This window comes from Papaver somniferum, chromosome 2 (assembly GCF_003573695.1).
Source record: "Papaver somniferum cultivar HN1 chromosome 2, ASM357369v1, whole genome shotgun sequence".
Taxonomy (NCBI): Eukaryota; Viridiplantae; Streptophyta; class Magnoliopsida; order Ranunculales; family Papaveraceae; genus Papaver; species Papaver somniferum.
The window spans coordinates 218,382,206-218,398,725 of NC_039359.1; the positions used below are offsets into that span (position 1 = coordinate 218,382,206).

At 38.1% G+C, this 16,520-nt stretch overlaps 2 protein-coding genes across 2 annotated transcripts; both read right to left on the reverse strand.

The window, feature by feature from the left end:
* Window positions 1-12,438: 12,438 nt before the first annotated feature.
* Window positions 12,439-13,545, reverse strand: LOC113352876 (F-box protein At3g07870-like). Its single transcript, XM_026596635.1, has one exon. The coding sequence runs from the start codon at window positions 13,543-13,545 to the stop codon at window positions 12,439-12,441; it is 1,107 nt and encodes a 368-aa protein (XP_026452420.1).
* A 471-nt stretch (window positions 13,546-14,016) lies between these two features.
* On the reverse strand, window positions 14,017-15,048 carry LOC113350557 (probable ribose-5-phosphate isomerase 2). The gene has a single exon (XM_026594707.1). The coding sequence runs from the start codon at window positions 14,910-14,912 to the stop codon at window positions 14,175-14,177; it is 738 nt and encodes a 245-aa protein (XP_026450492.1). The 5' UTR covers window positions 14,913-15,048; the 3' UTR covers window positions 14,017-14,174.
* Window positions 15,049-16,520: the final 1,472 nt, after the last annotated feature.

Below are 16,520 nucleotides of genomic sequence, written 5' to 3' on the forward strand. Positions count from 1 at the left end.
CGAGACCTGCGGGAAATTTTTCGAACGATGAGAGAATATAAAATGAAAGTTAACCCGACCAAATGCAATTTTTGGGTCACATCGGGAAAATTTTTGGGATATATCATCACTCCAAAGGGGATAGAAGAAGATCCGAGAAAGTCAGATCCATCCTCGAGATGCCGTCACCAACCACAATAAAAGACGTACAAAAGCTGAACGGAAGTATAACAGCATTGGGGCGATTCATATCTCGGTCGTCCGACAAATGCAAGGGTTTCTTTAGCACTCTTAAAAATCACCTATTCATATCTCGGTCGTCCAACAAGCCCATCGGATCCGCGTGCTCCCAAAATCACCTATTGAGGCGGTACTGGACAATGCAGTCCGATCTGGAAGGATCTCCAAGTGGGGGAGCAAATTAAACAGTTCAATGTTTTCTACGAAATGAGGACAGCAGTGAAGGCACAAGTAGTGGCAGATTTCTTGGCAGATTTTCCACTAAGCGACGAAGATGAGGTCGAGGACATACCCGGAATGGAAGAAGATCGAGAAGACCCGGCAGACTTACTCGAAGCAAGTAGCCCATCACGTTTGGAAGTATTTGTCGATGGAGCGTCGAACAAAGATGGATCGGGACTTGGGATAGTCTGTACCACACCAAAGGGACGAAAAATGGTCCATTCGTTTAGATTGGAATTGATGGTATTATAATAATGAGGTTCAAACTCTCGGACTTGTGAAGATTAAATTTAAAGATTTAATAAAATTATATACAAAAATATTAACAAAGTGGGCGAGAGGTATGAGAAAACAACCAAGACATTGATTCCACTATTACACATGAATTAATGATGGTAAATAATCCAAAACTCTAATTATCTTTTAAGTCCTTTATATCTTAACTCACTAATGATCAAGTAAATTCTCAAACATCAAGTGTATCCCTTAAGCATAGATTATCTAAACAAAGCATAACCTATCTAATTGAATCACAACTGATTAGGAAAATTACGCAAAAAATTTAAAACTCTACAAAAGGAGTGATTGAGTGAATTATAATTAAATATTAGATAAAATAAAATAGTTACCAATTATTCATGCGTAAATAGATTCCTCATTGCCTTGGTTGTGGGAGAACTAACCGCTCATCATGTTGGAAACACGCTCAAAAATCATTATTATTACTCAAAGGGTGTTTACAAATGATGAAAAGGGAGAAATAATTCAAAATCGGGTTTGTAACAATTATATTTGTTACAAACCAGAGAACTACGACCCTCGAAAAATAAGACTGTATCGAGACAGTAACAAATAAGACTGTCACTATAACAAATAAGACTGCCGGGCGACAGTCTGAAACTGTAGCACAATAAGACTGTCCCCTGTGGGTCTTATGTTCTTCGCGTTCTTCAGCAGCAGCAGAAAAATGGCAGCTCTGTAACTTGATTTTTTTCTTCTTCTCTGGCTCTCCTCAGCCCCCCAAACTCTCGACACCCCTTCTATGATACCTTGTGAACATATTTATATGTGATTGCGACATTGAATCTCCTCCATTAACTCCGAATAATCTTCATTTACTCGGGATATATTCTTTCTTTTTTTATCAATGATTTTGATTTTTACGCATCTGCAGCTGGATTAAATTCCTTAAAAATCTTCTTCACGTTCCAAAGTGTTGATTAAGGCTTCCAAACACGTGCATTACATTTTTAGATTCACCACAACTCGTGTAAGCTCATGTTTTTCCTCCAACTCCCTGTTTGAATTAAACCAAGTTATCCATACAAATTTGATCGAAACAATCACCCATACTAGCTTTGTTAGGACATATCACAACTACCCATAAAGTTTCAGCGATTGAATCGCACAAAAACTCCTCCAAAATCCGATCGAAAAATCTGCTTGTGAAAAGAAATATTTTCCCGCCAAAATATTTTTTGAATTTGTGAAGAAGGTCACCCCTTATCAAGTGGTCGCCCATTATCCATTGCTGGAGTCCTAATAACACATGTTCTTTGGGGTGCCTTAAGTAATTTTTCTGGGGTGTTTCCAGCACTTTTTATGGGTTTCTCCGGCGCATTTCTGGGGTGTTTTTAGTCTCTATCCTGGGGTGTAAAACACCACTTTTCGAGCCAATTTCGCCGCAATAGCTTATTTTTCCAAAAACATAAAATAACACAATAAGTATTTAATCGAGTCTAACAATACAGAACATTGAGAACAAAATAGACACATAAATGCGTCTATCAAATACCCCCAAACTTATTATTTGCTAGTCCTCGAGCAAAACTAAAAAATAAAACAGAGTTAATCTCAGGAGGGTTTACCAGAGGTGTACCCACAAAACCATTACTTCTAATTGGTCACAAGTATCCAAAGAGCTTTGAGGACATACATATTCTCAACCTATCTCCAAGTAACTAGAATGCCAGAGAAATTAAAGGTGTCAGCTCTAAAGCTGACTGAAGAAAAGGGGAAACACATCCGCAACACTGCTAGATAAAGAGATATCCGCTACACAGCTAGATAAACATTGTAAGATGCGTCCGCTGCTTTACAGCTGGATAAGATTAGGAGACAGATAAAGATGAGAGGGACATCTGCTACACAACTGGACTAATTACGTGTGATGAGCTGAACCAGTGCTAGAAAGATCTTGTGCCAGATGGGAAGCGTACTAACAAAGCAACCAAATGTATCTTTCTTCGACTCTCTCATAGTGCTCAGTAGAAACAACGTCCTCTTCGGTCTTCAACTTTTGATGATAAACTATCGAACCTCATAGAACCTTGACAATTAACTATTCTCTTCGATTTCTTGCTTGACTTATAAATTTCTACTTCCCTTTGGCCTTATTAAACAAAACGTAACGATGATTTTTTTCATTTTTTTTTCATTTTTTTTTTGTTTTTTTTTGTTTTTGTTTTGGAAACAAAAATTACAAGACAACAATTTACATGGCCATGAAAGAAGGACTTTCAAAACTTGGATCTTCGCAACTTGTGATGTCTTGGTATCATGGATTCTAACAACTTATATCGTTTGCTCTTATAACTTCAACTTTGATTTTTGAATTATTCTTTTCTATTGTTGCTTCTAAACCTAAAACGTCTTCAACTTTCTTCATAGATTTTGATGTCGCTCCGCTTGTTGATGAGAGAGAGTCGCAATCCAGTAACTAAGACTACATTGTGAGGTTGCTTTGTCTTTCTGGCATTTCCTGACCTTCTTGCCTTTCCATCATGTATGGTTAGGTCCATCACGGTTACCCTCTAAAAGTAACAAGTTCTCTCCTGAATTTCAAGGATCTCAATGTCTTTTTCTCTAATGTCTCAAAAGGTTGTTATCCCTAGCATTCCAATTTCTATCTTTTCGGTGAGAAACAGTATGTAAACTTAGCTAACCGGGTACCATGTGACGCTAGAAGTTTCAAAAGTGAAACTAAAAAGTTGTTCCCCACCCCCAAACTTAAATCTAACATTGTCCTCGATGTTCTAAAGATAAAATTAAAAGCATGAACAAGGAGAAACTGTTACCACTTGAAGAAAAAGAGTTAAGGAAAGATATTACCATGTTGCATGAGCATGGGTTACCTCCCAAGAAGTGCTAAGTTTAAAGTCTTCAGCCAGACTTAGGGAAAGGATTAGTCAACTCGAACCATATAACAGTAGCCGGAATAACTGTGGGTCTTCAAAACCAAATATAGCTGACCAAAGGAAACTGCAGTAAACCAAGAAAATGAACAAGACTAGCATGCCCTTACCTAGTTTCCTGATTAAGACAACTACATCTAATTGTGGTTCAGGTTCAGGTTCTATAAAAGGGTCTAAATATATTTATTTAGGCTACAACTCCTCAAAAGTGAGATCCCAATTATTAGGTCCTAAAGTCTGTAAAAACTCAAATAAAAATTTAGAAGCACATAATAATAACTTAAATAATTGAGGATCCTCTAAGTCAATCAGGTTTGACTTACAAAATTGACCACAGTGAGGGTAGTAGTCATTCTTAAGAAAATGTGTTGATTCTAATTTCCTAAAGCATTTAGGTTTAGTCTCACAACTAAAAATTCGACACATTTGAAATATAAACGTTCCCACATTTGGAAGAAAATTATTTGGTGGGAAAACAAAGTCAATAAGGGTATCATAGCCTGGGAAAACCACATCAACCATAGGATAGGTTTCTAATGACTGAACTTCTTTCTAGACATTATTAGGTTCGGGAAAACGTGTATGGAGATAATCTTGTACGATGGTTGAGGCACAAATTTCAAGCCCTACACGAGGGAACTTTCTAAGAGTTAAAGATAAAGCACAGGGATAATGATAATCACCCCCAAACTTAGAGTTTTGGGTGTCTCTAGGTAGACTAACTACAATTTCCCTAATTTCTATATCATCGGAATCCTGAAAATGGTCAATTGCTTCTGTTAGGTTATACTCAGGTGATGCATCCTCACTCATATTTAAAAGCTCTACGAGTTCATCTTCTTCGTCTAAGACTATTGTTTCTAAATCGCTAGACTCTAAAACATTATTCTCATAATAAACTCGTTCCTCTAAATCATTATAGGCTTTGTAAACAGGAAATACTACATCGTCTAAAACGAGGGTATCTCTAGTCAAATCCTCGTCCTTTTGAATAGGTGAATAATCATTAAAATTATTTGGATTTGAAATAGAAATAATATTATCATTGTAAAGCTCAATTTGAGTATCCATTTCTTGATCACTATTCCTACATAAGTATGATTCTCCATCAACACTATCCTCATCATAATAACATGAAAAAGATCGAACCTCATCAAAACAAGTAGTGCTACCAATTATAACCTTGTTATCTTGATTATGTAAATAACTATCTTCATTCTCAAGGGTATTATTGGATACATTATATTGGCAATTCAAGTAATTTCGATCAATTATTTCGTTCGTCTCAGCTATCCGATTGAGGTGGTCTTCTAAAGAAGGTTCACTCATTATTGTAGTTCTTTCGTCTATAATTATATTATTCATCTCAGCTAACTTACGCGTCGCTCAGCTAACTTCTTGAGGGACTCTTCTAAAGGAGGAATAGGAACATAGGGATCATAGAAAGGACTAGTTTTCAATAGTTTGATTGTATCCTTTAGAGACGAAGAACTAGTACTATAATCTTCTTGCTCGTAAGACTGATGCATGTGTGGATAGTAATTGGGCTCACCAGGGTATGACCCATATCCTTCCAAAGGATGGCGTTCCCAACCACTATTCCCAACATGGTCATAAAAAAGGATGATGTCCATATTCAAATTCAGGTCGATAATCATTGTATTGGCTTCTATCATACCAGTTAGACATTCTTAATTGTAAGGGAATTCTACACAATCACAAACAAGGCTGACTCGACCAAATCAAACCTATAAAATCTAGCAAACAACAATCATGATGGCTCCACTTATATTGTTTCTAGACCAGCTTCTAATATTTCGAAAATGAATTCGTTACAATCTGAGCAACCCTCTCTGGAATCAATCCGAGTTTAAGTAAGTTGAATTGAGACGAGGAAGCTGCGAGGAGCTTTGATACCCAAGGTCTCACCGGTATTATAAGGCGGCGCAGTCACGCATTCAACTCGCAGAAACCATCATGAACTTCAAAGTATGCTCAAAAGAGTAACCAATATTTTTCGAACGACTTTCCTATTAAGCTCGTTAGGTATCGTTCTAGTCAAAATTTTAAACTTAGGTTCGTGTTTGGTTTCGTTTTCCTAAGCGGGAAAGAAGGAAACGGTGATGAAATCCGAGTTCTTATCTTAATTTGGCCAGGCCTTTCCCTTTACTAGGAAATTAAAACAACCGTATTCAAATCCTCAGCATATATTCACCTTAAGACATACAATAAACCCGCTGACAGGGGATTCGCGGGTGTTTCGAAAGCTTACCTCCCGTACCAGACGGGCGCAGAACCGCTGAAGTCGACTCGGGCCACGACTCATATGTCATGTGCGAACCCGAGGGGCCGAGACGATATTGTAATCGTCGTCCTTCCCTGCAAACAGTTTTATATTTAATGTACCCTTCCTTAGGGTCTAAAAAAATAAAAATAATAATTGTCCAAGTCCAAAGTCCAAATAAAGTGCAAAAGAAAAGAAATAATAATAAAAAATTACAAAAAATGGAAGGTCTCTAAAAAAATAAACAAATAAATTCTCTCTCTTTTTTTTTTAATTTTTTTCTTTCGCTTTTTTTTTTTGCTTTGTCTTTTTCCTTCTCTTTTAGCTTTAAGCTTTGATTCCAAGTCTTTAATATCCAACTTCAAACCTGTAATACAAAGACACACCCAAAGAAACGTAAAAAAAACAAATGAAATAAAAAAAAACTAAAAATTCTACCTAAGCACAAATCCGCGTCAGCGGCGCCAAAAATTGATGGTATTGTAGTAATGAGGTTCAAACTCTCGGACTTGTGAAGATTAAATTTAAGGATTTAATAAAATTATATACAAAAATATTAACAAAGTGGGCGAGAGGTATGAGAAAAAAACCAAGACATTGATTCCACTATTACACATGAATTAATGATGATAAATAATCCAAAACTCTAATTATCTTTTAAGTCCTTTATATCTTAACTCACTAATAATCAAGCAAATTCAAAAACATCAATTATATCCCTTAAGCATAGATTATATAAACAAAGCATAACCTATCTAATTGAATCACAACTGATTAGGAAAATTACGCAAACAATTTAAAACTCTGCAAAAGCAGTGATTGAGTGAATTATAATTAAATATTAGAGAAAATAAAATAGTTACCAATTATTCATGCGTAAATAGCTTCCTCATTGCCTTGGTTGTGGGATAATTAGTCGCTCATCATGTTGGAAACACGCTCAAAAATCATTATTATTGCTCAAAGGGTGTTTACAAATGATGAAAAGGGAGAAATAATTCAAAACCGGGTTTGTAACAATTATATTTGTTACAAACCAGAGAACTACGACCCTCGAAAAATAAGACTGTATCTAGACAGTAACAAATAAGACTGTCACTGTAACAAATAAGACTGTCGGGCGACAGTCTGAAACTGTAGCAAAATAAGACTGTCCCCTGTGGGTCTTATGTTCTTCTTGTTCTTCAGCAGCAGCAGAAAAATGGCAGCTCTGTAACTTGATTTTTTTTCTTCTTCTCTGGCTCTCCTCAGCCCCCCCAAACTCTCGACACCCCTTCTATGATACCTTGTGAACATATTTATACGTGATTGCGACATTGAATCTCCTCCATTAACTCCAAATAATCTTCATTTACTCGGGATATATTCTTTCTTTTTTTATCAATGATTTTGATTTTTACGCATCTGCAGCTGGATTAAATTCCTTATAAATCTTCTTCACGTTCCAAAGTGTTGATTAAGGCTTCCAAACACGTGCATTACACGTTTAGATTCACCACAACTCGTGTAAGCTCATGTTTTTCCTCCAACTCCCTGTTTGAATTAAACCAAGTTATCCAGACAAATTTGATCGAAACAAGCACCCATACTAGCTTTGTTAGGACATATCACAACTACCCATAAAGTTTCAGCGATTGAATCACACAAAAACTCCTCCAAAATCCGATCGAAAAATCTGCCTGTGAAAAGAAATATTTTCCCGCCAAAATATTTTTTGAATTTGTGAAGAAAGTCACCCCTTATCCAGTAGTCGCCCCTTATCCGTTGCTGGAGTCCGAATAACACATGTTCTTTGGGGTGCCTTAAGTAATTTTTCTGGGGTCTTTCCAGCATTTTTTATGGGTTCCTCCGGCGCATTTCGGGGTGTTTTTAGTCTCTATCCCGGGGTGTAAAACACCACTTTTCGAGCCAATTTCGCCGCAAGAGCTTATTTTTCCAAAAACATCTATAAAAACATAAAATAACACAATAAGTATTTAATCGAGTCTAACAATACAGAACATTGAGAACAAAATAGACACATAAATGCGTCTATCCGAAATTTAAGGCGACAAACCACGTCACCGAGTACGAAGCTGCGATTCACGCCCTGAGATTAATCGTCGATATGGGATTACAAGATGTAAGACTAACTAACGACTCGCAGTTGGTGATCCGACAAATCACATGCAAATATGCCATCCACGACCCGATTTTGCAGAAGTACTGGGAGCTCGCCCAATTCTATATCGACCAGATCCCCAGCATCAAATTTCGCCACATATGCAGAAAAGATAATCGACACTCAGATGCATTGGCATATATTGCATCCCAGCTCACAGACCCAAGTGTGGAGGGTATTCGTGTCATGAGACTCCTCGCTCCATCTATACCAGAGACACCCGAGTTGCACGTCGACGTGGCTATCAACACGGCCGACAGATATCCGGACGGAGATTGGAGAAAGCCGATTCATTCGTACATGGAGACAGGCGAGTTACCCAAGGGGCGACCCGAGATCAACAAAGTGAAAAGCAAATCGGCCGCTTACGAGCTAAGAGACGTAATCTTATACAGAAAATCATACCTGGGACCACTCTTAAGATGCTTAAGTAAGGAAGAAGTCCAGACAATCTTGAATGAACTAAACTATGGAGCAGCCGGAAATCACAGCTCGGGACGAAGTCTGTCAGCGAGAGCGAAAACGATGGGATACTTCTGGCCGTATATGAACGATGATGCAAAACAAATGGCACAAGCTTGCGAAGAATGCCAGCGGTTTGGTAAGAAGATACATGCACCTTCAGTAACTCTAAACTCGGTAGTAAGCCCCTGGCCCTTCGCAAAGTGGGAGATCGATATCGTGGGACCATTACATGTAGGATCGGGGCAGAGAAAATACTTAATATTAGTGACGGATTACTTCACTAAATGGGTGGAGGCGGCACCACTGAGACATATCCGTGACAAGGACGTCTTCAGGTTCATTTGGGAGCACATCATATGTCGTTTCGGAGTACTGACGGCCATCGTCTCGGATAATGGAAAACAGCTCCAGGGAGAAAACATCGACCTACTATTTAACACCTACAACATCAGAAAAAGCAAGGCTACCCCCATATACCCTCAAAGTAATGGGCATGCCGAGATCACAAACAAAACTATCGCCGACAATATGAAGAAAAAATTAGATGGAGAATACGGTAATTGGTGCGAAGAACTCTACAATGTTTTATGGGCCTATCGAACCACTCGAAGGGAAGCAACATGGATATCACCTTTCATGATGACCTATGGAACCGAAGCGATACTACCAACTGAAGCAGTGATACCCACCACAAGAACTGAAGCCTGGAGGCGAAACATATCCGTAGATCTAATATTGGCCAAACTCGATGACTTGGAGGAAACAAGGGAGATCGCGTTGCAAAAAATGGAGAATTTCCAAAGGAGATTACAACGAGAATACAACAAACGAGTTCGACCAAGAGAGTTTCAACCGGGGCAGTTAGTGTTGAAATATCTAGCAGGTTGGGAACGTGGAAAAAAGGGCGGTAAATTAGCGGCAAGGTGGGGAGGACCATACACAATCGTGTCTAAAGCTGGCGAAGGAGCTTATCCATTACTCAAACCAGACGGCAAACCCGAGTTAAAACCGTGGAACGCTCAACATCTGAAACTCTATTACCCATGAGGGGTTGGAGGAAAACAGGTAAACATACTTGTCATTCATTTCTTTAAAACCGCAAGGGGTAGGAAATATGACATGAGCGACCAATGGTCATTCGTACTCGGGGCAAAGCCAGTGAGGAAGTGCCGAGATGAGCGACCAACTAGCTAGCTAGGGGCCTTTCCTTTACACATTCAGTTCATTTCATTGCTGATATTGCATCAAGCCTCTAGTCTCAGGCCTGTCTATCTAACTAGGTGTTTAGCATTGCGTGATCTCTTGCGAAACTTTTCTCGTTTGATTATGAATTTCTGACGACTTTTATTCAAAACTTGTATTCTGGTAGTAGTCTCACGATAAAATTAAAATTAAAATTAAAGATGCACATGAGCTTGCATTAAATTTTTGACACTTTTGGAAAGAGAAAGGCAGGCTCTGGTATGAAAATCCTAGCGAGTCCTCGTAGCTTTACGGAGGCAAAATAAATTTCAAAGTATTTTGCAGGGTGGATTCTTAGATTGCATCCTTGTGCCCCAATGCTAATAGTATTTTTTTTGTCTGCTAAAAACTGGGATGTAACAAAATACTAGGCCTTTCAGTTATACCCTTGTTATTTCGTATCGCAATCGCTCAGACAACCAACAGCTAGAGAAGCTTCGATGTGCATTTTTTTTTTATACTGTGCTTAAAAGAAAACTTACTCAGAAATTACAAAAATGAGCTCATACGTGCACACATTTTTCTTTAAAAGATCTAAAAAGGAAGTTATGTTATGTGAACCATATCTTATCTACATTGTGCTAGTAAGGGCTTTTTCTAATATACACCCATTTGATAATGTGTTTATAAAAATACACCCGTTTTTTACAATATTTCTAAAATACACCCGTTTTGATAATTCCGTCCGTTTTTTTTGAATAAAACGTCTAACAGCCGTTAAATATTCAAGTGTCATTAAATCGGGTCAACTTGACTGAGTTGACTAGGATGTAAAAGGTCTGAAATGCCCTTGACTGTTTCATCTTCTAGTTTCTGCTTCTTTCACTTCAACCGCAGTTTCACCTCACCAACAGGTAAAATATGTCGAATAAGTACAAATTATCTCACACACAACACTCCATCAATATCCCTAGTATCACCAACTCCATTTTTTTTTTTTTTCTAGTTGGTTTCTCTTTCAAGCAACACAAACCGTCACAAACTTCAATCAATAGCTCCTTGTTTGTCTTAAGCTCCAAAATTACTTCCAATACTTGCTAGGAACAAAACCATGAATTCACGACTACTAGCTATGGAAAATCAGGGCAGACCTTAGTCATTCAGGACTACTGTCAAATACTTTTGTGGGCAATGAAGAGATAACACCCCTTTTGTTGCATTAGCCGGGTATTAGCTCATTCAACCTGCAATGGATTTAGCGGCAGCTTGCTGCTTCATAAACTCCCAATCCAAAATCCCCCTAATAAACCCTAAAACCCACATAATACTTCCCCAGCATTATGAAAACCACCAAATCTACAAAATTGATAGCAACCCAAGTTTTGAAATGGATCTAAATTCTAGGATTTCATTTAATTGGATCAAAAAAATCATAATCACAAATTTGTTTACAAAATCAAAATCATTTAAATCAAATACACAGAGAGGGAGAGGATGAAAGAACAAACATCCAAACAGAGATTTACAGTTATAAGCATAGATCAAACAATATTATATCATTAATCTTGATGTTGATGCAGTTGTTGTTGTTCCCGAATGATTTCCAGAATGATTTCCAGAGAAATGGAAAGAAACGAAGAGAAAGAGAGGAGAAATAAAACCCAAGAGTTCTTCACGCCAATTTTATTGTGGTATGGGTACATCGGTAATTTTGGATACAGGTATGATCCTTAACCGTTGATCAAAAATATTTGATGTCCGGTTGGATATCGAGATGGTGGGTCTTAGCGGTTTTATGGATGGTGGGTGTATTTTAGAGATATTAAAAAAAAAGTTGTAATTTTGTAAACACCTTATCAAATGGGTGTATATTAGAAAAATTTTCATATTAATATCATTGCTCGATAGACAGTTCTTTCCAGGAGCTACTTAAAGACTTACATTTTTCTCACAAGATACTACCCTCCAGTTTTCGCTATTTTTCTGAGATTTGTTGACTAATTAACACAAATTTTCTGTTGTTTCCTATTCAAAGCATTGTTTCTTTGATCGAACGAATTCATATCAGCAGCAACTCAATATTACAAACTAAATCTCCATATGGCAGCATTAAAAAAATATCAGCCGAGAACTAATTTCCAAGAAGGCTAGCCTATGAGCCTAGGACTACTAGGAAAGCTCTCCGTTTCTCATTATATTTCCTGCACGTTCTATTCAGACTCCGCTTTTTTACTTTCTGTTACTAGAAAATAAGTTTTCTAAAGTTAGCACTACATTCTCCATTCATAAGACCTATGTTGCAAAAGGCGCACTAAGCGCAGGCCTAACGCCTAGCAGAAAAGTTAGTGCAGGCCTAACGCCTAGCAGAAAAGGCGCCTAAGGCGCCAAATTATGCTTACATATGTTTTTTCTAAATCTTGGGCACTCGCCTGGGGCGCCTTAGGCGCTGGGCTTGGCGCCTCGCCTGGCCTAACGCCTTTTACAACATAGCATAAGACTAGGTCACAAGATGCGCAATCAACCAGACAAAAAAAACGCTAAAAGAGTAATTCATACAGAATATAATATCAGCACATATTGTCATATAATTAGATTCAGAAACATCCCTTGTAATCTAAATTCAAAATGCTTATTAGTTCAATGAAATACTTACCTAGAAATTTCTTATTTCGTTGTGCGGATTCTATCAGTTTCTAACTGTTTTCCGCCTCCTAACTTGAACTTGCTCTTCTACCAGAATCCATTTTCTTTGCATTCTTTTCTCCTAATACTTTTAATGAAACTAATGTATTCATGTGACGGATTGCTTGAGAAATTGTACACTTGCCAAAACTCACATCTATTTTGGGCCTGGCAGATGAAGCTTTTGGATCGTAATTATAAATGTTGCCACTCCCATAGCACAGAATCTTACCACTCTTCATAAACTCAAAATACAGCGGCATACAACTCTCGATGGTAAACTCTTTGCTCCAGCTCAACTCATTATTATCTTCATTCTTTTTTGATAACCATATATCAACGCAACTGTCATGATCACGATAATAAATAACACTTAGGAAATCCCCTAAAACCCTTAATCTACAAGCATAATCTGGATGAGCATTCGGTGTCAAACAAGATGGTGGTGTAAGCTCACTAAACTTTTCATCTTTCAAATCGAAAGCAAAAAGGGTTCCTTGGTGGTGGTTCAACCAATGAAGAGCTCCATTAGCAACCACACCAGAAAATGGTGGTTTAACCAAGTCCATCTCTCCCACATTTCTCCATCCATTGCCACTGCCAAGTGTGTACACCTGAATAACTCCATCATCTGAGATTCTAACAACCTTGTACTCATTGGTTGAAGGAATATACCCAAATCCAGTCCACGGGTCATATCCTTGAATATTTGGAAGCATTATATATTCTCTTGTAATTGGATTACAGATACAAGCAGGTCCACGATAAGAATAATCATAAAAAGTGCACCATTTGTTAAAGCAAATCAAACCATTGTATGAACCAACAAAAGAATATTTCCCAAATGGAGGGATTAAATTCATCCTTGTTTTCTTACTAAACAATGTATCATCATCATACTCAATATAATAAAGTTTTATCATCTCTTGATTACGACTCATGATAATAAAACTCAACTTACCATAATCATCATCAACAGAATTGAGATGATTCAAGTGCATCTTAGAAAAGGATGAATCATGAACAAGATCTCTCCATAGTTTGCATACCAATTTGCAGCATATAACCGATTCAGTAGGTAACCCAGTTAGAGTTTCTAGTATGATCTCTTTTGGGAGAGTGTTAAACCTCCCCATCATAATTTAGAGTGGAGCAAAAGTAACAGCAGAAGAGATAATGTGAGTCGATTCAATCAAAATTTCTACTTCTAGGGTTTTTAGAAGGCATGAGGTTTGATTATGGAGAAAGAGTGCTTGTCGATGGTTACGAGGGATTAGGTTAAATGACGACTATGTACACGAGATTGGAAAATGGGGTTGGAGTCGTTGGACACGGTTAAGGACCTAGTTTTCTGAATTCGAGTATTTCTGTCTGTATAGCCTATAGCTCATGGTGGTCTAAAAAGTCAATATCAGCTAAGCAAGAAAAAAGAACACAACAAAACAGTTTGGCCGAGTGGTCTAAGATTCCAGATTTAGACCCTTGTCCGAAAGGGCGTCGGTTCAAATCCCACAGCTGTCATCTTCTTTTGTTTGTAATTTTTTTATCATTTTTTTTTTTTTGTATTTTTTTTTAAATAGTGCTTGACAAAAACACACGGAACTTGTCGTGAGAATGGCTTGGAAATCTCATTTAACTCTTTTATTCCATTTTCCGTTGATTTAAATAAAATTAAAAATAAAATTGCAATAAAGATTTAACTCTTTTGTTCCATTTTCTTTTTTTCTCTAATACAAGTACATTGAGAATCAGTAGTTCCTTGCATTTATTTATTCTTGACAGTGATTCCGCATTCACCAGCAACAATAACCGTAGTAGCCATATCAATAAACATCCCATGCTCCACAACACCAGCAAGTCTCAAAATCTCATCACTTGCAACCTTCAAATCACCAATCTCCCTTTCAAAATACAAATCAACAATATAATTCGCGTTATCAGTCATAAACGGCTTCCCCGTCTCCGCAACCCTCCTGAGCTTCGCAACGCACCCCGCCTCCGCAAACAAATTCTGAAGCCGTGTCGCCGTAAAATTCCAACAGAACGGAACAATCTCAACCGGCATAGCTAATCCACTCCCACCTAAAGTTTTCACCATCTTAGACTCATCCACGATTACCACAAACTTCCGGCAAGCTCCTTCGACCATTTTCTCTCTGAGTAACGATCCACCACGTCCTTTGACAAGATTGAGATAAGAATCGACTTCGTCTGCACCGTCGATAGCAAGATCAAGAACTGGATGAGTATCTAAATCAGATAACGGTATACCTAACGAAATCGCTTGTTCTTCAGTTTTTTTGGAAGTTGGGATTCCGATTATGTTGTTGAGTTTGCCTTGTTTCAGTAACTCTCCGATTCGATTCACGGCGTAGTAAGCTGTTGAACCGGTTCCTAATCCTAATACCATTCCCGATTCAACGTATTCAACAGCTTTGTATGCTGCTATTTTCTTTAACTCGTCTTGAGTTAGAACCGGTGATTCTGAAATCGTTGCCACCATCTTTTTTTTTGTTTTCTACTTGAACTCTTTCTTTGGATTGGACTCCTTGTGAAGGAAAAAAAAAATGGAGAAAGAATTTAAAATCCTTAAATTGAGAGAAAATCTAGACTGGAAATTTATTAGGGTTTATGAAATGGATGGGAGAGGATGTGAACCGCTAGTTTATAGATATGATAAAATCTCACTTTTCGAAAAAGAAGGGGGGTGGTGATTATGTATTGGACCAAAAGGAAAGATAATCAAAAGCGACAGACAAAGTTAAATGGAGGATATAAAGGTTGTATATCAACCCTTGGATTATATTCTTTTGTGGAAAGCAAATATTTGGGTGGGCATGATACTTGCCGGAATTTGTTTACTTTTTCATTCAAAAGCTAATAAATGAGATATCCGGCAGTACATATTCGCACTTCTGTGTGATAACATATGGATAATTCTACTAAGAGCAACCACAGTCAAGATCAAATTTGGGGACTCTCAAAATGTGCCGCAGCGGAAGGGAGTAAATTCAAATTTGGTCGCCAAAATTAGGGTTTGAGACCAAATGTGGTCGTCAACCCAGACTAAACTTCGTTTAGTGGGACGGAAGTATTAATAGCATATGAAAGCAGGCGAGATTTTAGTGATCGTATGAAATCATACGAGAATATAATTACCGTTTGAAGGTGGGGCGGTGATACAATTAACGTATGAATCAGGTGCATCTATAAACTCCGCCTAACCAAACACATGTAATACATACGCCCCAACACAGGCGTAGTTATATTGTACGCCCCAATGGGGCGTTGGTATATTTTCCGTATTAATGGGGCGTTGTTTTAATGTCCGCCCAGTGTAATGCATGACTAACTTTAAAATAGACTTAATGCATAAGTTAGGACCAAGCATAAGCTAGGACCAAGCATAAGACCAGTTAGCTAAGACCAGTTAAGCTAAGACCAAGCATAAGCATAAGCTAAGACCAGTTATCTAAGACCAAGCATAAGACCAGTTAGCTAAGACCAGTTATCTAAGACCAAGCATAAGCATTCAGGCGTTGATAATAAATACGCCCTAGTTCAGGCGTTGATAGTAAGTACGCCCGGGTATACGTTGGTTATATGTCCGTCCCGTATCAGACGTTAATTGTAACTATGCCTGTGTGGAACGCTGTTAATACTTACGCCTGAACTCGATGATGTTAATACTTACGCCTGAACTGGGGCGTTTGTTATACTTCCGCCCTACCCAGACGCACCTTCTATGTCCGCCCGAGTCATATGCACTTTCTATCTCCGTATGTATCAGACGCACATAACTTCTCCGTCCCAGTAGACGCACTTCCCATCGCCGTCCTATGTTAGGCGTGAACTATACTTCTCCGTCCCAGTAGACGCCTCAATCAGGCGCACGTAATAACTCTGTTTCATTCAGACGCATATTTTAAAGAACGCTCGGTCAAGAAACGTGAGTATAAGTTCCGTCTGCACCAAGCGTTCGTATAAGTTACGCTTCACCAAATTTTGGTCGTCCCCCATTGCGCTTGAACACCCAGAATACCAAATTTTTTTGGTTTTTAGACTGGCTTTTGGTATTTGGTCCGTCTCATGAATGTGGTTGCTCTAAGTT